Source organism: Melospiza georgiana, chromosome 5, assembly GCF_028018845.1.
Source record: "Melospiza georgiana isolate bMelGeo1 chromosome 5, bMelGeo1.pri, whole genome shotgun sequence".
NCBI lineage: Eukaryota > Metazoa > Chordata > Aves > Passeriformes > Passerellidae > Melospiza > Melospiza georgiana.
In genome coordinates this window covers 72,287,537-72,311,828 of record NC_080434.1, presented here as the reverse complement: position 1 = coordinate 72,311,828, position 24,292 = coordinate 72,287,537, and the positions used below count along the sequence as shown (strand labels likewise).

Below are 24,292 nucleotides of genomic sequence, written 5' to 3'. Positions count from 1 at the left end.
CAGTTAAGACCTTTCACAAGCACCAGCACAACCCAGCCCTGCGAGGCAAAACATGCGAGCAGCGAAACCGCTGACCTTGTTACAGGCACAGTCTTTGCTCCTTCGCTCCCTGCTCCGGATGTTCAACTGTCAACACGTCAGGGAAGGGCTGTCTGAGATCCTGCATTGTAGAAAACAATGCTCCTTGGATGCTTCTGCTGCTACTGACACGAGCATTTCATAAAATAAACACATCCAACTGCTTCTGCTGTCCTGCTGGGACTCTCCATACACTACACCAGCTGCTCAAGATTCTGTAACAGATGCGTTGCCAGGAACTGCATCACAACAATTTATATAACCCAGACACGAGGGGACTGAACCTCCCTCCACAGCTACCTGCTGGTCATAATTACCTGCTCCTGTGGATGTGCCCTCAGCAGCTCTCCTGCTAATTAACCAGCAGTTTGGGTCATCCATCAAAAGAACAGGATGAGTAGAGCAACTGAGGCCATTAGAACAAGTCTTCAGCTGCAACAGGTGTGCACAAAGCTTTGCAAACAAGGCTGAGCCAGTGCACAGGAGCAGAGCTGCTGGGGCTGTGTGTGAGGGTGAGGAGGTCAGCCTTCATCAGCAGAGTGCACTCCACGAGCACTCAGTGCTCCAAGGACACAGCATTGCTCCATTTTGCCTTTGGCAAAGTGCCGAGGTACCAGAGAAAGGCTGCAGTGGGCTGTGATACAGCACCTCACTTGTGTGTGTCAGCACCTCAGCTGCAGCCTCATTTATACTCACAAAACTTCTCCTTTCCCTTGGCAAGGCCTCAGTTCAGTGCAGATTTCAAAACAGTCCTGAAACAATGTGGATTTCAGCTACTCATGACAAGCACACACGCCGTGCTGCTGCACAAATTGGAAGCAGAAATGATCTTTGCCCTCATTATGCCTCTCTGCTGCTCTGCTGAGGCTGTAATGACACAGACAGGACATGTACTGGCAGGTCTCAACTGGAATAAAAATGACTTTCTGGACCACAGGAGAGTTGCTGATATTGTGCCCCTTGTACCTCTCTGCTTCAGTACTGCCCTGGGAAAAAGGAAATGAGAGAGAAAAAAGGACTCAGTAAATTAAAAACAGCTCTTCTGCTAATTACATGAATATCCTCTTGGGAACACACCTGGTGACAGAATTTGTTAATAAAAAAGAGCATGGCCAAGTACCCTGGACAGATGAAACAATGCCAGCAGCTCTGTGAGCATCATCCTCCCAACTCTATAATATAAAACACTGGGAGATGGATTGTAACTGCAACGGGGAGCTGTGTTTGAATTTCCTATTATCATCATCTTTATGTCATTATCCTCCTTTCCTATCACAAAGGCAAGATTCAGAAAAGAAATAAGACAATTGAAAATATCTTTCTAGTTTAGCCTTTTCCTCTACTTATATAAATCTCCTGCTCTTCCCCCCCACCCCTTTTTTCTTTCCAACCAACAATTCCTCTCTACTTTCAGCCAAATGATTTCTGAAAGGTACAACCAAAATCAGGGTTTCATATGGAAATATCAAGTAAACAAGACTTTTTTTTTTATGGCTCCAAAGAACTATCAAAGGAACCAGAAATCACTTCAGAATACCAGCACAGTTGGAAGCTGGCAATTTGTACCTTTACAAGCCACTTTTGTCACTGCATGACAACATTCTGCTCCTTCTCAACAGTTTACCTTGAGGCTGTAGAGGGAGCTGCCCTAAAGTCTTCCTAGATGTCTGCAGATGAGGGTACTGCAGAGACAGCTGCTAGGAGAGGGTCTCCATCTGGAAAAGCAGCTTGTAATCAACTGCAAAACCACATCCAGCAGAGAAGCACCTCAACACAGCAGACTTAGGAAGGAAACAGTTGCCAGTGAAACACCACTGCCTTCTCCTTGGCCAGTGGCTCAGAGCACTGAATTCCTGCATCCCTAGGAGATGATTTATTAGTCACAAGAGTTGTGTTATATTTTTATTGTCTTCACAGATAAATCAGGCCAGCAAGACATCCGTAACCATACACACAAAATATTTATCAAAACAATTAACATTACAAATCTCCTTTTAAAATAATTTATTTCACCGATTTCTTTTTAAATGGTACTGTCTTACAACATACATTATTCAACAAAGATGTGCAGAACAGACTCTAAAATAAGAAACACTTAAATTAAGCAATTGTCTCCGATTAGAATTTCAATTTCACCCACATCCCAACTTGTAAATGTTTGCTGGAATACGCTTCTCTTGTAGGCTTGATTTTTGTGCTTACAAAAACAGCATCAAGTTTTCAGATGTTGAAGAGAACAAATTATTTGTAAGGTAAGTTTGCATTCAGTTCAACATACAAGGCAACCAAATGATTCTGTCATTAACGTTAGCATCATGTATATTTTAGTTCACTGCACTAACATTTAAACTAAAACTTCAAACCACGTAATCTTTTAAGTGACTAACATTGAAAAGGCAAGCAGTAATATCCTGAAGCTTACAAAAGACAGGGGCACACAGCTAAGACGGGGGCTCGCTGGACAAAGGCTGCGGGTGTGTGTATGGCTGCTTTTTCTTGTAGGACGCCCACCTGCAGACGGGGCAGCAGTGCCGCCCGCCCGCCAGCCACTTCATGATGCAATTCTGGTGGAACACGTGGCCGCAGGGCAGGCCCATCAGCAGGCAGCCCTTTGCAAAATTTTCTAGACACACCACGCATTCCGTACAGTGCAACATGTCGGAGGGCCAGGCCGACCAGTCTGGCTCCAGGTCGCCCGCGGAGCTGTACGAGCTGTAGGACCTGGCTCTGCGCTCCCATGGCTCGTGGTGACAAGGGTGGCTGGCACAGGAACAGGCATCCACACCTCCTTCACTGCACCCGTGACACGTGCTCAGCTCATCGTCCTCCGAGAGCTCTCTGTCGCTGCTGAAGACCTCTTTGTTCTCACTGTCAGAGTCACTTTCGCTGTCTGGAAAGGTTTCCAGCGTTTCCTCGTCAGAATGGGCGCTGAGGCATTGAAACCTCCACATGGGCAAGTGTTTTATATAATCAGTTGGTATCAGAGGGTGAAGCCAGAGATCAGGGAAGGCCAACCGCTCCAAGAACAAATCCGGGTCTTCATCCCAGTCTGAGTCAAAAGGGAAGTGTTGAAAAGAAGCAATGGGATGAAACAGGTAGCTGGTGTACCAGTCCCACAGGCTCGACAGCCACTCCAGATTGTTGGCATTCACTTCATCCGTGTTGTTATTGCGCCTTCGCTTCTTCTCAAAGTAATCAATTAGTAAACCATGGCCAAGGTACGTGCTGAGGAAGAGGGCTGGATGAGAGGAGTAGAACATCCAATCTGCCCTCACCCAAGAAGCCAAAGTAGTTGTGTTCGAGTACCTGAAGAGTTTTAAACTGTACTCATAAAAGCTGTCTAAGTAGGGTAGTTGCAAAAAACCTAACACTGGTAGCCAGGAAATAATTAATAGTGAATTATACGTCCCTAAAGTGCTTATAAGAACCACAAAACGCTTTATAGTGGCGCCTTGTGTAATGAACAGGTCCATCCAAGCCATCAGATTAACCAAAACTAAACTTAAAACAAATAAATCGTTAACTTCTGGCTGCAACGAGCGCAAAAAGGAATCCATGGCACGCAGTGATATAAATTCACCAGTGTTATTTCCATACCTGTAAATCCCCTCAGGAGTCCTCAGTATGTACGATGGTGTCTTGTAGATACCAATTTCTGCCATGTAACTTTTATTGTCCCAGTTTTCCACGTTGACAAAAATAAACTCTACTCTTCCAGTAAACTTTACACTCAGTGCAGAGAAGAAGGCCGGAGGCTGGTCGAGGTTGGCAAACAGATAAATTTTCACCCTGTACTGGTCACTTTTGTTCCACTCTTCTTTCAAATGCTCAGAGTTGTAGATGGTTTTGATGCGAGAGGCAGCGTGGGCTGTGATCCATTTGAAGATGTGCTCCACTTCAATCCTGCGCCCGTTGTATTCCTTCAGCATCACTTTGCCCTTGGAGGTGCTGGTTTGTGGAACCGACATAATGAGGGTGGATTTCAGCCAGCCCCTCCTCTTGCAGTATCTACAAAGAAAATGGCAGGTTAGATTCCACTTTCATAACCCCAGAACTGTCCTTACATTTCTATTCTAAGCCCAAAAATGAGACATGCTGAGCACCTGGGAACCTTTATAATATAATAGCAGGAAATAAAGGTACCCAATATTCTCTGCCAAAGCATATTTATTCTTACAATACTTTTATATCTTACAGGAATATTGTAAAGAGATATGCATTCATAAAACAGGCAGAGTAATAGTGTTAATTTTCACAGGTCATTAAAGTAAACAAAGCCATGCAGCCATTGATGCTTTGTAAACTGGATTTGAATAATACACAAGCTAACTCTTTGCTTTAAAGCTTTAGAATTAAAAGCTGCTTTTCCTTGGCCTTTCAGGCAAGAAGAAAACCACTCCATATCCCATTGTAACTCAATATCTGTATTGTAACTCAATATCCCACAGCTTTCCCAGTGCTTCCTTCCATCCTGGCTTTGCCAAACAGCCATAGGGTGAAGTTGAGCAGACACTGTTGCTTTAATGAAGCTGACAAGTGTCTACTTCCTACTGGGACCATTCTGTCAAGATGCTGGCAGGCTAAGGGGTGAGGTGAGAGAGCTGGCCACAAAACCAGCAGAGCAGGAAGCACACACATGGTGCTGGATTATTTGGGCTAAAAAAATACCCACACTGTCTGACAGGTAGATGGGATGAACCCCAAATCCAAAACTAAAAGAAAAGACTCTTCATGGCTGAACTGTCCAGAGCACAGTAACTCTCACAAGATCCCTTCTCTCATGCATTTTTCCTACCAATATCACTACACTCAATTATCTAGTCCTCCTTTAAGGAAATATCTGGCAAGCTTCAACAATCAAACTATGACAGAGCCAACAGGTATGCACTGTCTGAGAACCCTGCACACTGAGACCACCAGCTTCATCCACCAGCCATCTCACCTAGCTCCTCTGTGGCTTTGGTCTGTTAACATGGATTTAGACAATTACACCTCCCCTTGCCAGGAATCTGAATGCAGCATTTTTAGAAAGAGCCATCAAATACCTCCCTACTAATAAAGGTATGCTGATTACTGCAGCATGTAGTATTCTTCTGAATTTCAGCTGCAACCTGATGAAAACTATTCACAAGGGTTTACTCGATAAAACATTTCTTGTATTAAAAAAAATGAATTAATTTAAAACATGGTATTTGATCAGGACATTAAGGCTACTTAGGAGATATGCAAAGAGAAACACTGCCAAATTTTTAAGATGTTCAAATACAAGATTCTTTTGCATAAGCACTACAAAGCCTAAGAATTTCCTCTTATGATTAACACTGAGATTTCTGTAAACATTTAGGACTTAAGCTGCATAAGATGTGTGTATCCATACATGCCACTGGAATTCTAGACAAAGTCTCCTGTCATGTAAAGCAAACGCCTCCAACAAAATGTTTAAAAAAAGCCTCTTTTTACAGCAGCAGAGAATTATTAATAGCTTCTTTGGCTCTGCTCTTCTTCCTGGTTAGAAATCATATGCAAACAGAGTGACTCTTGCACAGCACACTGTGTGTTGTCCAAGGGTGTGTGCCAGTTTATATATAAACACACATTTGTCAGGGAACAGGATTTGTCAGTAATTCTGGGAGGCAGGCACTGTATGCAAGGTTCATGCTAACCTGTGCTTTCCCCTTCCAGATGGTGACATAACAACTCTAAAACTGATCTATTCAGCTTTGTCCTAAGCAAGCACAGTTCCTTTCCCTGAATGCCCAAACTGGAAGGCCAAACTCTTCTGCTCATTCCTCTCCACTGCTGTATTATGCTCTCCACAGCCTAATCATGCATTACCCACACGATGCTTTAGGAAGCTGCAGAGCTGATAAATAATGGAATGGAGCATTCTGAGCAGACTTTAGCAGAGATAAAAACATGAATAAAGCCACCTTCTGTCACAGCTACTTTTACAACACAGCAAGCCCTGCTGCTAGAACACAGCTGAGCCTTAAGATACTCTTGGGATTGAGATAATCCTTGAAGGATGTACCTGGGGTCACTGGAGCAGTTAAAAGTGCCAGTACGGATGCCGAATCTCGAGACTTTCTTCACCATTTTCTCCCAGTGGACTTTACCCACCAGTGGGCTTCTGTCGTTTGCTATGACCTAGTACCAAAAGGAAAAACCAGTATCACAGTCAGCTTGGTTCCTGAAATAAACAGCAAGTTTCAAGAAAACAGAGTGCTGGTCATGCTTGATAGTCCTTCCCCTTCTTTTGGGGCACAGAGTTTGAATGTACAACCGAGAGTCATGGTAAATGTCTTTGGAGAGTGAAGCACTAAGATGGAAATGTGGTTCTGCAGAGAGAAAGAAGTGCATCATCATGTTAAGACACCAGAATCAGTGGTAGTTAACAAAAACTTTGGTAAAATAACAAAACTATCATTAACCAGTTCATAGTGGGGGAGAAAGGAGAGGGGTACAGCAGGTTCCTCTTCTTTGCAATAAAAAAGGACCATCATTTTATTACAATTCTGCCTCAGAACTTAGAACATACCAAAGAAACCTTGTCTCAGAGCAAGCAGGAGTGGGAATGCATGTACCTGGTACCAGATTAAACTGCCAACAACCATTCCTGAGCAGTGGAAACTGCTGATTAAACCCCCAGATAATGCCTAAGGATCCTGACTCCTTCCAGCTTTGCCTGTGACTCACTCTGCAACCTGATGTGACTGTTCCACCAAGCCCAGTGTCCCATCTGCCATTTCAGGACGATCACTTGCTGTGATATATCCCAAGTTTAATTTGCTCTAACCCAGTACATTAAAGCTGTACTTCAGGTTACCTCACTGTAAGCTTCTACTGACACAGATGACAAAGAAGCAGCATTCATCCTCTGACTTTTATCTGTACAGGGAGGGGGAAAAACCCACAAGGAGAAGAAAACTCTGCCTGCTGCCAGCTGACAGGTAATTTTGAATGACATGACTGATCATGCACTATTCCACAAGCCATCACATTTTCTATTTTAGAAACAACTCACATGCTTCTGCAGGCTTACTGGCAGCCACTTGAAATATATTTTTAAATTAAATATTGAAACTTCCATTTGTTAGATATTTGTTTACCCGCCATTAAACTCATCCCAATCGTTTTCTGACTTAATAACCTCAAATGTCAGCTTGCCCCTGGAAGTTGGGCTGTCACCATGATTAACAGTTCTCTGTGGACATGCTGAGATTCAGCCTAGAAAGCGTGTCCAGCCTTTGAGACTCATAAATATTATCTGCTTTGTGGTAAGCAGCAGCCTCACAGAATCTTAAAATAGAAGAATTCACCAAGCAGAATGCTCTACATAGGGAAACAAACTGAAATCATAGATTACACTCCTATTCCACTAAGCCCAAAATGTTTAAGTAACACTGGAGGTGAAAATCTAGGTAAGAATTCTTCAAGTTATTCTTAAAACACACACATCATATAGAAAAGCCTTTTTGATTAGATAAATGAAACCATCACACACTGAGACAACCAGCTGGGAAATCTACTGTATTACATCACCCAATGTGACTGAAGCTTTGGGTATTTTAAATTCCTTCTTTTCATGCACTTCAATCAAGGGAGACCAAATTCCTAAAGGCACCATAAAGCCATAAAATATCCTTAAAATATCCTCAGCGCTACTATGGCTTGATAAATGCATCCAACGTGGCAAGGAACCACTGTGTTTTATTAGTAAACACAGAAGTAAAACTCTGGTGACTGGATTGATACAACTACTCAGAGATTGGCTTCTCCTAAAACTCTGTGTGCATGCTGTGAGACAGTGAGGAGAGAATGTTAATGTGTGCAGGAGGACAAACCCTGCTCACTGTTCCTTCTGCCTGGCACCACAACATTCACTTTAAGTGTCAAGACAAAAATTTGTTGCAAATACAATCACCATTATATATTAATTTCTTATGAAAAATCTTTTCTCCTGGAGAAAGTTATTTATACTGAAAAACAATGACCTAAGTAGCAGTCAGTATTTTGTGACTACATAGAGGAACTCTGCTATGGTTTTGCATACTGAAGCTTCATAAAATATTTTGGGCTTGTGCTTTTTTATGTCATTATGGAAAAAAAAAAACCCAAATAAACATATCCATTGCAGCTGCTCCTTGCAGACAACACCCACTTACAGCACGGGGAGTTCACCATGCCAAGGCAAGGGTTTGTATTTTGGAAAGCAGTCACCACCTCTGTGCATGAGGAGTCCAAGAAAACACTGCAGGTTAAGCAATCAAAATGTACTTCAGTTTAAATTAAAAATAACCTGCAAACACTTGTAACAGATTTTATTTTAAAAGTGTGAATTTTGAGAAGTTAAGAAATTTAGCTTAAAAACCTGTGACTGAGGAGACTGGGAATTTGAATGTGGAAGAGGCCTGGAAGTTCTTCAAGCCCATGGTGTTAAAGCTATCAGGATTTTATATTTCAAGTAAGAAAAAAAAAAAAGGTTGCCAAGTTCTGCACTCCTTCTTAGCAATCACTTCCAAAGAGAGGTTAGAAACAGTTTGACAATCCACAAGGATTGAAATAAAGGTCAAAAAGAAGAGCTATCAAAGAAAGATATGCAAGGAAAAAAAAGTAATGAAAAATGAGCTATTCAAGTTAGGTCACACAAAGACTATTACAAGTTGTACCAAAAGGTTTTTCAGTCATATGAATAAGAATAGAAGAGGGGGAGAAGCAGCAGGATCACCAAACAATGAAGATAGGACAGAAATGTAAGATAATTTTCTTTTTATAGTTAAATTAATACCATGACTCAGTTTTCAGTGGAGGGGAGAGGTGGCTGGCCAGGGACCAGTTAAGCAAGTTTATGGGAAGAAACTACATCACTTGAATGTGAAAGCAGAACTCAACCAACTTCATGCACTTAAATCAGTCAGCAGGGTCTCTCCATCCTAGCACAAGCACACAGGATCACAGGTGAACCTGTGAAAATTTCTTGCAAACCCCTGTCAGACCAATTCACATTTTGACAGGACAGTAACAAGTTTGTAGCTATATTTAAGAGCAAATGAAAAAAAAAAAATTCCCACCAGACTGATTTCAATAGGATGCAAAACTGTAGAAGTTTTAGAGGTGCAGAGACAGTTGCATTTTCCACCTCTTTCCAGCATGCAACTACTAAAGATGTATCATTCCTGATTGGCAGAAACTTTCCCTGAAGGAAAACAACTGAGTTTCAAGAGAAAAAGGGAATGCAGTACCCTGTTTGTAGTTTGCTAGTGTGTCATGTATTATGTCACGTGGAAAAATTACATGAGAGCTACAGATAGGCTTTTATAGTGAGTGGAAAAAAAAAGGAAAGTTTTAAAATGAGCAAGAAAGTGGCTCCAGCAAGACATCAAAATGCCAGAAAGGTGCTAACAGACTTATTAGATTTACCTTAGAGCTCAGCTCAGCATATATTCCCATTAATGCCCTTCCTGTGGGAACCTGAAGTCTCCCAAAGCCATTTGTAGAAGACATAAAACTGGGAAGCACATCTATGTGAGAAAGAGGATTACAACAGCATGCAGGAAGAGCTGCACAAATCTTGTAATGCAGAGTGTCACACACGAAATTGAATTCAGTAATGAACAGGACACTTGGGGAGTTCATCAGATAGAAACAGCAGCGGGAGCAAACGCTCGGGGCTATCAGCTGCTCCACAAGGAAACCAACACCAGCCATCAACAGCAAAACAAGCAAAGCCAGCGAATATCAGACCTGACAAAACAAACTGGTTGATTGACCTCCCTTACTGGGAAGAGTGTGGTTGACATCAGGACACTGTGAAACTAAAGGGCAATGTCAGTTTATGCCCAATAGGAACAAATTAGCCCTGAATACACCCAAGCCAGAAGTCAGATACACATTTCCAAGAAGAAAACAGTCAACAAGAGTATTTGAACAATTTACAGTGTAAGAGAGACAGCAAAATATTTTCTAAACACATTCTACAGTCTAGCAGAAAGCTGAACTAGCTCATCAGAAAGGTCCCTTTCAATCACACACTCTATTTCATGTTACAGAAATAAAGCTCCAGCTCCTAGGAGAAGGTACCTTCTAGGAGATCAGCTAACACAGATGGGAAACAAACACCACGCCTGGAGAAGCACAAACCCTCTCAGCTTTGCTTATTATTAGCTGTGTTCACAATCTGTGGCATATCACATGTCAGAATGACAAGTAAGACAATGAGGGGAACTCAATTAATCCATTAATCATCTTAATGGGCTAAGGGAACCCAATAGGATCACAGTAACCCTGTTATTTAACAAGCTCACACCACAGAATGGATCTGCTCCCTAACCCACACCCAACCCAGGCCAGAGGGTCAGCAGGTCTGAATTACCATCTCTCTAACACTGTAAATGCTGAGATTCTGGTGAGTTCAGAAGACAATGGAACAGGGAGCTTTTGCATTGGAAGAGTTCTCATGACACTGAATTACACAGAAGAGTTCAATCAAGAAAGTAATTAGAAAAATCAGTAAATTAGAAAAATAGAAATATTTTTAGCTGTATGTTAAAGTAGTCATAGTTATGACATTAAAGAACAGACTTAAAGAGCAAATATCCCAGAGCCAGAAAGACACAAACACTTGGAAAAAGAGGACTAAGTAAGCAAGGCACTTTGCCTCTCTTGCCTAATCCAAACCCAAAGTGTATTGGGCAGGTGCATTAATATTGCAGTAGCTACTTTATAACCATCACAGATCCAGCTGCTCCTTAATTTCCAAGTACCATTAAGCATTTTAAAGATTATTTTATGAAACATAGATTCTTAAAACACAAGTAAAAATACAACTGATATTGAAGAGGCTCAAGGAAGCTCAGCTGATGTTAAAGTTTGCTGTAGCAATGCAATATGCAAACACAGACTTCTTTTCTGGTACCCCTGAAGAACTTGAGCATGACATGACAACGACCTCACTTGGGCATTACCCTGTTTTCTGTGCATTTAAATCGGATTTTGTTCAGTTTCTTTCACACAGGTACGCAGAGATCTCAAAGCAGGTCACAGGAACAAGATTTGTTCTCAGGAAGTTTTGAAGCTCGCTCACAACCGAAAGTGTTCGAATATCACAAGGCATGAGAGTGAGTCAGAGAGGGGCAAAAGCAGAACAAACACCTCGTGTGCTCCAGCTCTCTTTATTTTAACCAATTCTAGCTGGGACAGTGTCGGGCACACCTGCTCACACCAACAGCACACCATTTCAAATGCACAGTAACAGTGACACCCTGGTTTTACAGCCCAGCCACAAAAACCACGAGTCCAAGTGCTCCTCAGCTCTGGGCACTGTGACAGACTCTACAGCATCAGGAAGAACAAAAGCCATCAGTAAGAGACACCCTTCCCTGCTGCTCACACACACACACACATCCAGGGGCTGCCCTCAGAGCAGTCAGCCTCAGCCAGCCCCACAAAGTCACTCTCCACATAAGGAATACAGACATTTCAACTGGAAAAAGCCTGTGTAGTTTTGCCAAAGACAAAACTTATTTGTAACTCATTTAATAAGCTTGTATGAACATGAGAATTGTCTGTCTGGTCCAGTGGTTTCCAGTTTGAGACACCCATGCACTCCTGCACAGTGACTGCAGAGAGTAAATGAGCAGAGGAAACTCAATATTACTGTAAGGATTCCATGCATGACCTGCAAGATTTCTAGGGCTCCACAAAGATAAAAAGGTTCAAAAACTCCACTCATAGAAGCCTTTTTCATCAACAGCTATGCTGCAAACTCTACTTCTATATTTAAAACAGATGTAAAAATACAATTAATTATAAATGGGCTGGTAATTTACTTATTAAAAGCTGGGAAAAAAGCTCACTTATTCCAGATAATGTCAGTAAGTTTCTACATGAATGTCTGCACTTCTATTAATTCTGAGACATCTCACTTTCTGTTTATTATCTGACAATGTGTTAATGGAACTGAATTTCCACTTAGACTCTCTTTCCTAAGAATTCACAACTCATTCAGAATCCACCCATATGGACTGCAGATATCTGGAAACTTTTTGTCTTTCTTTTCTGAGAAAGAGTTTGTGAGAAATCACGTCCAAATAGGCAAGGACTACATCCACCACAGCACACAGAAATGAACCACCTCAAAGTTATGAGCAGTTTTTCCAGGGAGGTGAGGTGACTATGCACTGATCTGGACAGTCAGTTATGCTGTCACTTAAGTCAGAGATTGAGAATAAATGAGCTTCTGCAATGACTTAACACAGATACAGAGGCAGTACAAGGACTATTCCATTCCAGCTGATGTTATTCTGCACCCTTGACTGGATATGAAGCCTCTCAAGAAGAAAACTGAAACTTAAAATCAGGTATTCTTGTGGTAAATGATCCTGAAGGGCTATTGGGAAAGACACAAATACTGAATTATGTATTTTGAAAGAGTTTCTGCTTTGTTTCTTTTTAGCAACATGAGCTGATCACCTGGCAAAATTCAGAATGCAAATAAATATGAAAATCACTCATCCTACATGCAAGCAAAAGGAAGAACAAACAAACCATCACCACCAAAATGCTATAGGCACATCCCCTGCCCTGTGACTACACCACTTGAACTAGAAACTGAGATGCAGAACAGACTGCAGAATTTTATATCCATAATAATGGCCTTTGCAGCTCTACCAGACACAATCAAAATGTCTGTCCTTGCACTTCAGTGCCAAGAAAAACGTTCCTTTTACTTCACTCTGCCACTATGTTATAGTAGAGACTTTAATAATAAAAATATACATTCATTTGGATTTTAACTTCATTCAGAGAGGATTTTTTTCTGTAGATAATTTTCAAAAGCCATAATGACTACAATACTGATGTGACAGGCTTCTAGAGACTAACCAGAGCCTGGAAAAGAAAGAACATTACACATAACTCCCCTAACCAACAGGAGAAGCAGCTCCAGAAACTAAAATTCACCCTCCTTGCCAGCCAAAGAAGTGCACAACAGCAGCTGGCAAGCAAGAAGAACAACATAAAAGGAAAGGTGATGAGATCATGAGCTAATAGGAGAAAGAACATGCTGCTGTCTGTGGCTCTGTGGAAGTGCCACACAGGAGCTGTGAACAGCTACACTGGTAAACAAATTACCCCTGGACCAGGATGCTTTGCATGTGGATTTCCAGAAAATAAAGAAACAAAGCCACAAAACACTGATTCCCTGTGTACTGACTTTGACTTTCTTCAAGGAACTCATCTTGCTGACTCTAAATCATAAACTTGCACCTCAATTTTTGTCAAACATATCAAGACATAGTAATTGTTTCCAATTTTTTCCTCTGATTCTCTGCAGACAGTGATGGCTATCACACTCCCAGCCTGTGCCACAGCAGAAATTTCATCTGGAAAATAAAAATCATCCTCAAAGTCCTCTCACAGACCATCACAGAGTGTCAAACCAAGTCAGGCAGCAGCCACTGTGCCAGCTGAGGCAGAGCTGCTCCTCTCCCTCTGCTCCTCTCCAGCAGCCCCAGAGAACAGGGATTCAGGGCTCAGCATACAGAAAAGGATCTGGAGATCCCTTCTGCTTCCCAGGCAGCAGCAGCAGAGCAGGGGCATCTCTGACCTTGCCCATGGTCACCAAACCCACCCTCGCTGCCCTGCACGAGCATCGAGCTGCTTAATCAGCTGGAAACTTCCCACAGGACTGCAAACAGCAAAGGAGGATGGGCAAGGGAGGGAATCGAGAGCTGGAACTGGGAAGGGATGGTAAAAGCCAGCTCTGCAGGGATGAGGTCTAAGGAAAGTGGGAAATCCTGGGAAAGGACATGAAGAATCCAGCACAGGAGTCGCCCAGACAGGAGCTGTGCTGGGGAATGGAGCAAATGAAAACTCCAAGTGATGAAAACTCCAAAAGCAAGAATGAAAAATAGAAATTCGACATCTCTTGTGGTTTTTATTGTAGAGAAACAGACAAATAGTGTTCAGCAAGTAAATTATTCTGTAAATTCCACTAATTTTTTTTTTCCACAGCTATTGTGACCAACTGAATAGCTGTGCAAATATTCCCAGAATGATGACAACATTCATCACACTGGAGATATCAAAACACAGCCTATCTGACCTGCTGTTGGGATGCTAGTGGAAAATCCATTACAAATAAAATTCTGCAAGCAAGAGACAACAGAGAACTATCATATTTCACCCTTCTGAGCTGCACAGGGAGGAGGGAAGGTTTTTCACAGCATATTCATGCTTGTATTTGTCAGCTAGCTTGGGGACATGTAAACTGCCTTTCAACACTCTCCCTCTGCTTGAAGAATACCCCTCTGTGTGATTCAAACCTCAAACTTGGATTCAGTGAACTCCAAATGTATCTTTCCCAAAACATAAATGCCATTCTGAGTCTGAAGAGAATCTGTCCTCTTGTCTATTTTGGGATGAGATCTGATGTGGTGACAGTACAGGTGTAATAAATAGCTTATCAAGATTTAATGACTTCCTGTTAAATAGAAAACATGAAGTGAGACCAGCCAAACCAGGTAGGAGCTGTCAATGGAACAATTAATTAATTGCCTGGTGGGGAATTCCCCTGTGTGAATTCCACCTAATATGGGTGTTAGGAGAAAATTATGCCTTAAAAAACACCCTCTTGTCAATAGACACGTTGACACAGAAAAATAACTTCTACATTTTGGTCTAGGTTACTTATGTTCTCAGGAATGATGATTAATTGCTTCAGAATCCTATTGGAAAAAGTCTGTCTTTATTTTCCTAAATGATCTCTTGTTTTCACGCAGCCCTTGGAAAACAGACTGTGAAACTGCTGGGCACAAAAGGCTTGGGAGAAAGTTAACTTCCAGCCACTGGAATATGTTGCAGAAGCAGCCTGCTAGCCTGGGAAGCTGGCAGACTGAGGTCCTTCCTGCCTTTGTGAAGAGCCCACAGAGATTTGACAAGGGCTCTAAGCCCCTCAGACAAGCTGAAACTTAAACTGGCTGGGTCTGAGCATGCAGTGCAACCAAAGGGAAGAGCAGCAGCAGGAGCCTGTGCCAGCTGGGAGCATCTGTACTAATGCACCTCCTTCACACATCACAAGGCTCTCACAAACCCAGGGCCAAGGACTTGCATTCTCTGTGTACTTCAGTGTGTGCTGCTCTGCTTGTTCCCTGGTTCTAACACGCCTGCTTTTCAAAAAGCAATCCAAAGAATAACAAGCTTTTTTTTTTCTTCCTGTCTGTATAGCAACTCTGGCACTTCCAGCCTTTCTTGTTTTATTTCTCCATTCCTCACCTCCTGGATGAAATTTATCTTTGTCACCATCTCCCTGTTACACATTTTTACAACTAGTTAACTACCCTCATAAACTCCTCCTTTGAAACACATTTTGGGTGTGATCAATATATATTAAACCGAAAGGTCAAATTTGTATACCTGTACCAGCCAGATCCCATCTTTTGTGTCTTCTACAAGCTCATAGAAATGCATTTCACCACTGAAGTTTGTACTGGAAACCGATTCAGAGGCCTCTTCCTCCTTGAGAGCTGAATAAAGCTCTCCTTCCATGAGGTCTCCTGAAACAGAGACAGTTGGAGAAATTCAATTAAAATGGCACTGGAGAAAGATGACTTCATGAATTCTAGTAACAGTTTAACTAACCATATTTGCATGGTTGCTCAGAGAACCTTTTCAGTACAAAGGTAGCTAAAGCTTAAGTTGTTACTATAATTCTGTCTCTGGTGACGTGACTGTGAACAATTTGACTTCGGTCAGACCACAGAAGACATGAATGCTCTGTTTCTGATTACACAGATGCACCACACATGCACCAGCACACAAAGGAATAAAAGAACATTTTCTAAGGCTCATTCTCTGCAAATAACAACACTCAGTGGCTGAGAGCAATTTTAGCCTGTACATCTTTGCTTTCGTTTCACAGGATTGCAATTTTGCAGCAAGCAATTTCTTAACACTGATAATTCAAACATACTTCCAGAATTTCAATCATTAATTCTGGACCAAAACCCAATGTTTGTGGTCCTGTTACTAGTAAAAATCTCAGGCAGAATAATTTAGCTGTTGGCCTTTGTTTGCACAGTTGGGAAAAGTTCCCATGAACTCCAAATGCAGTGACATAAAGAGCTCACGGTAAAATCATCTGATTATGTTTCCTTCGTAATCTCATTTCCTTCTCGTGTTCTGTTTCACAATCATTACAAACACTGTTAATGACAACCTGCATTCTAGTAACTAATCTACTAAGCTTTAAGAAATGAAGTCTTGTCCAAAACCATTTTCCTTAAAAATATGAAAATAAGTCCAACAGCTGAAACCCTTTAGGGGTTTGCAAAAATATTCATAATATTTAGAGGGGAAAAAACCCCAACAAAACGCAACCACAGAAAAATGCTGCAAAGCCTGTTGGTATGAGAAGTGTTTCCATGACATTTGAAGAAGTTGGTTAATACAGTTTGTTTGGAGTTAAACACTTCCCTGCAGCATATGCAACCCAAACATCATGACATCATTAAAGTACCTGACAGCCAAGGAGTGAAAGTGATTGGAAACAAAAGTGAAAGTGCCTAATGCTTTTTGCTGTTGGAGCAGCAAAGCAAATAAACAACATAAAAACATAAATAAACAATGAACAGCAAAAGCAAAATAAATTTAAATGCCCAGGATTGATATCAATTATTTAAACCAGCATTTTTAAGGTTATTTGGCAGGCACTACATCCATACAAATCCTTCACGATTTCTTCCATCCTTCTCTGTCCAGACATTAGAAACCCTCACTGCCTATCCCGACTGCTGGGATTTCTCTCTCGCCTGGATCACCAGCCCTTCCATCACTGATTTAAAAGCCACTACTCACATTTTGCTGCTTGGCTGGCACTACAGCTATTACATCAGCCCCATCTCCCAGTCCTTGGGGCCAGCTCCCTCCGGCTGCTCCAGGCAGCATCCTTACTTTCAGGGCACTCCTGCCATTCTTCCATCTCCCCTGCTCTTCACCAGCCCCGAGAAGTCCATCTCCTTCACCTGGTTCTCCTTACTTCTGAAATGCCTCCCTGCCTTTTTCCGAGCTGATTTTTGTAAGCAGGAACTAGTTCTGCTCCCCTTGTATAAAACCATCTCAACCCTGGGTACCCATCCCTTGCTCTCCTCAGCCATGAAATCATCGCTTTCCTTGGGGCCCATCTTGATAACCGCACCTGTAACAAACCCAGCATTCGGCTGGGCATACACGGGAACAAGCCGGCCCCGGCTGTAAACACTATCCTGCTGCAGCTATTCGGAGTCTCTCCTCCTCGTTTTTCACGGCAGCCGACATCGGGTCGTGTGTGTGCCACCCGCACTGACCCGAGCGCCCGCAGCGGAACTCCCGGGGAGGGCCGGGCCGGGCCGGGCCGGGCCGGGAAGGGAAGGGCCGCTGCCGGTGCCCCGTCCAGCGCAGGCCTTCCACTCGCTCGGGCTCACAACGCTGTGACCGTCACCCCCCGAGATCCCCGGGCTCCCTCCATGGCACTCCCCTGCCGGGGGCAGCCAGCTCGCTCCCCGAACCCGCCCTGCCCAGGGAAGCAGCGCCCGCGCCTCCATCCAAGGGCGGCCGGAGCCCGGGCGGGGGTGGCCGGGCGCCGACCTCCGTCCGTCCCCCCGGGTCACGGGGCAGCTCCGCGTACCTGACTTCTCCACCAGCTCCCGCACATCCTTCTTCTCGGGCAGCCCCGAGTGCCCCAGCCCGCGGCACTCCAGGATGGTCCGCAGCTTCCTGAAGCTCAGCGCCACCGGGTCCACCAGCTGCGTGGCGAGGAAGCCGCTCTCGTACCACGCCACGGCCTCGAACACCCGGGCCAGCACGAAGAGCGCCAGGAAGTAGAGCAGCAAACAGCACAGCTTCACCCACATCTTCCCGGGAGCGCCGAGCCGGAGGCCGGGCTGGGGAGGGAGGGAGGGGAGCGGGGGCTGTCAGGGGAGCGGGGCCGCGGCCCCCCCGCCTCCCGCCCGCCGCTGCCGCTGTCCCCGCCCCGGCGGAGCCGCGGAGACATAACAGTGACGCGAGCAGCCGGCACCGCCCCCTGCCCCTTTTCCCCTTTTCCCCTTCCCCTTTTCCCCTTCTCCTTCCCCCCGCCGTGATTCAGCACTGCGGCCCGACCCCGCACCCCCGGGCTCGGGGGCCGGTCGCGTCCCTGTCCCCGGCTGCAACTTTGGACCCTGCGGCTGCGCTTTGCTGCGAGAAAAATAATCTATATAAATACCTCGGATAGCGGGGAGGGAGAGAGGGCAGGATCCGACTCGGCCGATGCTTTTCATGAAAAGAAAAATATTTGCAGAGGCAGAACTGGGGGGCGGTATTTGCGGGGCCGATGTGTTCGGGCAGTTTTGGGGCAGCTTAGTGGACAGAGTTTATTTGGATTCGGGCTGCTGGCTGCGGGGATGATCCCTCCGCTCCTCACTCCCGCACGCCAGACCCGCTCCCAGCCCTCGGCTGGCGCGAAAGCAAATTCCAAAATTCCTCAGCGAGATTCATCTGCGCGGCTCTGACAGCAAATTCCAAAATTCCTCAGCGAGATTCATCTGCGCGGCTCTGAAAGCAAATTCCAAAATTCCTCAGCGAGATTCATCTGCGCGACTCTGAAAGCAAATTCCAAAATTCCTCAGCGAGATTCATCTGCGCGGCTCTGAAAGCAAATTCCAAAATTCCTCAGCGAGATTCATCTGCGCGCTCGGAGCTCGGACTCCGCGGCTTGGCCTCGGCACTGAGAGCTGGTGCCAAAGCCACAGCCAAAGACAAGCGTGAGCTGCACCCCGACCTCGGACAGGGGTTTAAGTTGGGGCTGTGCTCACACTGGAAGCATTTTGGGGCACAGCGTGGATCCCCGCTGAAGTGATCTTCCAAGAACCGTGCCAGGCTCTACAAGAAGTGTTGGCCTGCAAAGATGCAATTTAGCCTGCTACAAAAAATGTACTAAAATCGAGTTACTGCATTGAGAGGAAGGCTCTCCTCTGAAAGAAACTCAACAGTGCTTCTGTATATTCAGTTATTTTAAGAATCCATAATTTGCATGAAAATTGGCAGCTCATACAGATGAGCACAAAAATAGCACAGCTTAAATTTAAAAGCACTGAGAACCCCCCAGAGTGTACATGCTGTAATTCTGTACTATCCATTTCCAAAAAGGCACACTAATATTGATCTGGAAAATAGCATTTAAATCACTTTCCTCCTCAGAGCCTTTAAAACACATTTAAAGGTTTCTCAGTGTGTTGATATAGTTTTTAAAGGAAAAAACTCAACAATCCACATTCAGCTCATTCTGTGACATGGCCAACACAGCCTCTTCCAGAAAAAAATTCATGACACTGTGTTCTTCAGGAATGTGCTCCTTTTGGTTCTTGAAAGGGGAAGAGTGGAGCGATTGCAGAAGTAGCCACTCACAAAGCTCTTACGAGCTGGTAAATGTTGTACCCTTCCACTGTGAGTCACATACAACTTCATTCTTCAACATTTTTATCTGGAAAAGATAAAAGTAGAGTGCAAACCTTGTATGTGCTGGTAGCGCTGTGTTAAATACAAAGGGATTTCAGCAGCTCTGTAGGGTTTGCAGCAAGTCTCAGGTGGCAGGTCCAGGTGGGACAGAAGGTCCCAGAGGCACAGCCTGGTGGAGGGGCTCACAGAGCCAGGTGGGACAGGAGGTCCCAGAGGCACAGCTCACAGAGCCCAGGTGGGACAGAAGGTTCTAGAGGCACAGCCTGGTGGAGGGGCTCACAGAGCCAGGTGGGACAGAAGGTTCCAGAGGCACAGCTCACAGAGCCAGGTGGGACAGAAGATCCCAGAGGCACAGCTCACAGAGCCCAGGTGGGACAGGAGGTCCCAGAGGCACAGCCTGGTGGAGGGGCTGACAGAGCCAAGTGCTGCTCTCTCCTTCCCAGCCTGGGAAACCTGCCCTGCCTCAGCCAGGGCCCGTCCCCTAATGAGCAGGTGGCAAAGCATCAGGAAGATGAATCCTTTGCCCTTGGCAAAAACAAAGGGAGTGGCTTTGTCCCTGCAGCTGCTGGAGCCAAGGACAGTCAATAAAACATTTCCCATCACCTGTCTGAGGGCCTCAGGCAGGCTCTGAGCCCTGGAGTGCCCCGGGAACAGGGTTCTTTTCCAGAAGCTTTGTGAAGGCCAGATTCTTTTGCCACTTTTGCCTGATTTCTTTACCTTTTGTTTCAAGTGAGTGTGAAGTAACTCCCACCCGTGTGAAGTGACGGGTGGGAGTTTGAAGAAGGACTTTGTATATTTAACTTTAGTTAGAAAACATTGTTGGGTTTGTGGATTTTTTGTTTGGTTTGTTTCTTTGTTTTCCATGAGCACCTCAGACCCTGCTCCAGTAGTTTCCTTTGATTCTCCCCTGTAATTTCCTGGGGGTGCCCTGGCCCCCCGGCAGGAAGGCACCTCACAGCAATGACTCCTCTACGCTCACAGCTGAACTATTTGCAGCACCAGCTGCTGGGGAGGCTGTCACCAGCGTGTCATTCCCAGTGCTCATGGCCTGAGCTCAACGAGGCCCCTGCAGAGACAAAGCCAATCATCTGCCACAACTCAAAGCCCTGGAGTCATTTCAGAAAAGTACAAATGATATTTCAAGCCAAAACAAAGCAGCTGCCAACACTGAAGCACCCAGGTGAGGGAGGATACAACCAAGAACAGCAGGTGAGGAGTTAACCAAAGGTCTGGCAGGGCAAACCTAAATGGATCCAGTGCCTCCCCCAGGCTCTCTGATCCTCTCTTCCCTCCCCACCTCTGCATCCCTGATGCACTAAGCTGACCCTACCAGAAAATGTTCCATTTTCTAGATGTAGCTGTCATTTGGTTTCCAGTTCCAGCTCAGAATGTCTTTGACATGTCACCTGCAAACAATCTTTCAGGGAGTTTTAATTATCTGGAAAATCTAAATATCTTAAGAGTGAATTGAAATTCATTGGGGCTGAACACAAGGATGAGACACGCTGGCATTTTTAAAGACCCCGGGGTTAACACTACTTAATTAACATCATTAAACAGTCATCAGTCAGTCAGTCCTATGCTCACAGAGCAAATATTACAAATGTGAAGAGAATGGAGAATATAAATTCCACCTTTAAACAAAAGCTTCAAGCAAGGATCTGCTTTTAAATAATTTTGGCAGCACAAAAATTTTGCTATCATTTAGGAGCTAATGAGCTGAAATCCTGAGAACGGGGACAGCCACCTTTCCTTGTCAGACAGTAAATCTGCAGTGTTTTTATCTGCTGTCCCTTGGTAAATGGCAAGGATTCCCTCTCCTCCCCTATGGGCAGTTGCTGACTGTGCAGCCTGGGAATACACACAATAATCCACTTCCCAGACTTCTGGGGGGAACATAAGAAAAGTGTTGTCATTTTGAAATCAGTAAAGCAGAGGATTGACCATAAAACAGGGGATTAAATATCTTAATTCAATCCTTTACCATGTTAATATCACACAATTTTTAAATGAGTTTATAAAGATAACAGTTTAGCAAACTAATATTCAAACAACCTGAAAGAGTTTTCCCAAGAGCCAGCTCTGCAAATACAATTTACTTTGATGACAGAAATTGGACCCTGATGATCCTTGTGGGTTCCTTACAACTCAGGATATTCTACAACTCTGTGAATTTCTGAGGAGCACATCAAGAACAAATTCTTGATGTGCTTCTTTATCAACATGGGTGCATCTTGACATGTTTTAAGTGTGATAGGAAACCGTGCCTCCTTGTAATTGACACTGAAGAAATAACAGAGGCTTCTATGAGAATCTCAAAGCAAGACTGCAGCAGCCCAGACATTATTGTCTGGAGAGGCTGTTTATTTATTTATTATTGTGTTGTGGGCAGAGGAATTTTAAATCAGCTGTTCCCTGCTTGGTAGGAGAAGCAGATTGAGCAGAGGTGTGAGTGTGTAACACAGTGACCGCCCTGAGAGCTCGGAACCCGTGGATCCCTGGCGTGGCTCGGGCAGGGAGGGAGCTCCGGGAGCGGCCAGTTCCACCCCCGGCCATGGGAGAGGCGGTGCCGCGATCTGCTGGTGATTCACACCGCAATTCGGGTTGGGAGCAAGCCCAGCCCCCTGCTCAGGGCCAGCTGGGACACCCGGGCAGGTGATGGTCACCCCCTGCTGTAAACACACAGTGATCAACATCAGTCAGGGCAAACCAACTTACAGCAGCAGAATAAAATTATTAAAGCTACAAATAAAGACACTTTTTTTTCCTAGTCGGTGTGCATTTTCTGTTTTTGTAGCAGTGAAAAGCTATTTGTTGCCCCCTTGAAAAAGACCAGCTCTGTTTAACATCCAAAATAAATAAATAAATAAGTAAGGAGGCCTTGCTTGAGTGTGCTGAGTTCTCCACAGCAGTGGATAACTTCACAAATTAAACCCCCTGTGCTGATGACCTAAAAAACCAGAAGATAGTGCTTGTGTTTAAGCATGATTTGTGATTAAATGAAGAGCAGAAACATAGAAAAGCAGGAGTTTGGGCCAAAATGTGGCCAATTACTGACACTGCACATCACACAAGTCCTCTGTGCTTGTGAGAATACTGAATTCCTGATTTTCCTGTCCTGCCCAGCACTGTGGACACAGATGAAGCAATACTACCCCAGGCTCAGACCAAATGCTGGTTTTCCAGTTAACCTTGTCCAAATTTATCAGGAGCTTTGTTTGTAGTGTGCTGCACAAAACACAGAGTCCTGTGTGTCCTGGGCTGCTGCCTGCAGACCCCAAAGCTCATAGAGCCATCAGCATAAAATCACAGAATGGTTTGGCTTGGAAGAAACCTTGAAGCAGGGACACCTTCCACTAGCCCAGGTCACTCAGAGCTTCATCCTCAAACACTTCCAGGGATGGGGCACCCACAGCTTCCCTGGGCAGCCTGTGCCAGGGCCTCACCACCCCCACAGTAAAGACTTTTTTCCTAATATCCAACCTAAACCCTCTCTGTTTCACTTTGTAGCCATTCCCCTTTGTCCTGTCACTACCTGCCCTTGTCAAGTCCTGCCCCATCTTTTCTGTAAGTTCCCTTCAGGTCCAGGAGGGCCTCAGCTGGGTCACTCAATGCCTTCTTCTCTCTTCCAGGCTGAACAATCCCCATTTTCTCAGCCTTTGCAGGAGAAGTGCTTCATCCCTCTCATCTTGGTGATCTCCTCTGCATTTGCCTGGAGCTGGTGTTAACCAAGTGCAATTCCATCTGAGCACATTTTTAAAAGCTGCTGCCAGTCCAATGCACTTCAGCCCGGTGAAAAACACCAATCACTTGTTTTTAAAATTTTCAAAGTTTAATAGTAATAAAATGGTTATAAAAATAGCAATACAATTAGAGTAATAATAATTTGGACAATATGAGACAATAGAAACAAAGAGTTATGGACAGTCCAGGTGCCTCTTTCTGGGCAAAATAAGCCTGAAAAAGGACACACGTTAACAGAGGATTAACCCTTAAAAACAAGAACCTGTTGCATATTCATACACCTCTTACATGATGCATAAATTCCATTCAAACTCAGGATTCTGTCTGGTGTCAGCTTCTTCCTCTGAACCCTGACAGTGTCTTCAGGACTGAGCAAGGTGGGACGAAGTTCATTTCTTCTGATAATGGAGCAATAAATTCTTTTTCTCTGAAAGATTTAGGTGTCCTGTGCCTGCTATCTGGTGCGAGTTCCTCATTCCTTTCTTTAAAAAAATATCCCACATACATACTTTCTATTTTAACATTATGTTATAACCTAAAACTATACTTAACAAACTACTTCAAAAATTAATACAGCATAACTTTCCAATATAAAACATATCATATTCATTTTCATATTTGTGAAAAGCCAATCATAAAATCCGCATTTTTCACACCCAAGATCCAGGGGGACCGTCCGGGGCCCGGCGCCCCTCAGGCCTCGGCGTCGCCATGGCAACAGCGCCCCTCAGGCCCCCGCGCCGAGCTGCCCAACTCCCTGCCTGACCGCAACAGCATCCCCGTTCCCCAGGCTGACTCCTACGCGCCACCTGACCGGGAAGCGCTTCCTGCTCCCCCCGGGACACCGGAAAACACCGCCCGCCCGCCCTCCTTTCCCCCTCGCCGGCGGCGCGCCCGAGCTGCCCGCCGCGCCGCCTGACCGAAAATCCCCGCTCCGCCCTGCATTGCGCCAAGGCCCCTCGCTGAGGCGTCCGCGGCGCTGCCTGCGCGCAGCGCCGTG

General features: G+C 44.6%; 1 protein-coding gene across 1 annotated transcript; it reads right to left on the bottom strand.

Annotated features, from left to right (window-relative positions):
• Positions 1-1,966: 1,966 nt before the first annotated feature.
• RNF103 (ring finger protein 103) lies at positions 1,967-18,671 on the bottom strand. The gene is made up of 5 exons (XM_058023798.1): positions 18,317-18,671; positions 17,741-17,996; positions 15,493-15,632; positions 6,110-6,225; positions 1,967-4,086 (listed from the first exon to the last, which is right to left on the bottom strand). The coding sequence occupies exons 2-5, from the start codon at positions 17,964-17,966 to the stop codon at positions 2,520-2,522; spliced, it is 2,049 nt and encodes a 682-aa protein (XP_057879781.1). The 5' UTR covers positions 17,967-17,996; positions 18,317-18,671; the 3' UTR covers positions 1,967-2,519.
• Positions 18,672-24,292: the final 5,621 nt, after the last annotated feature.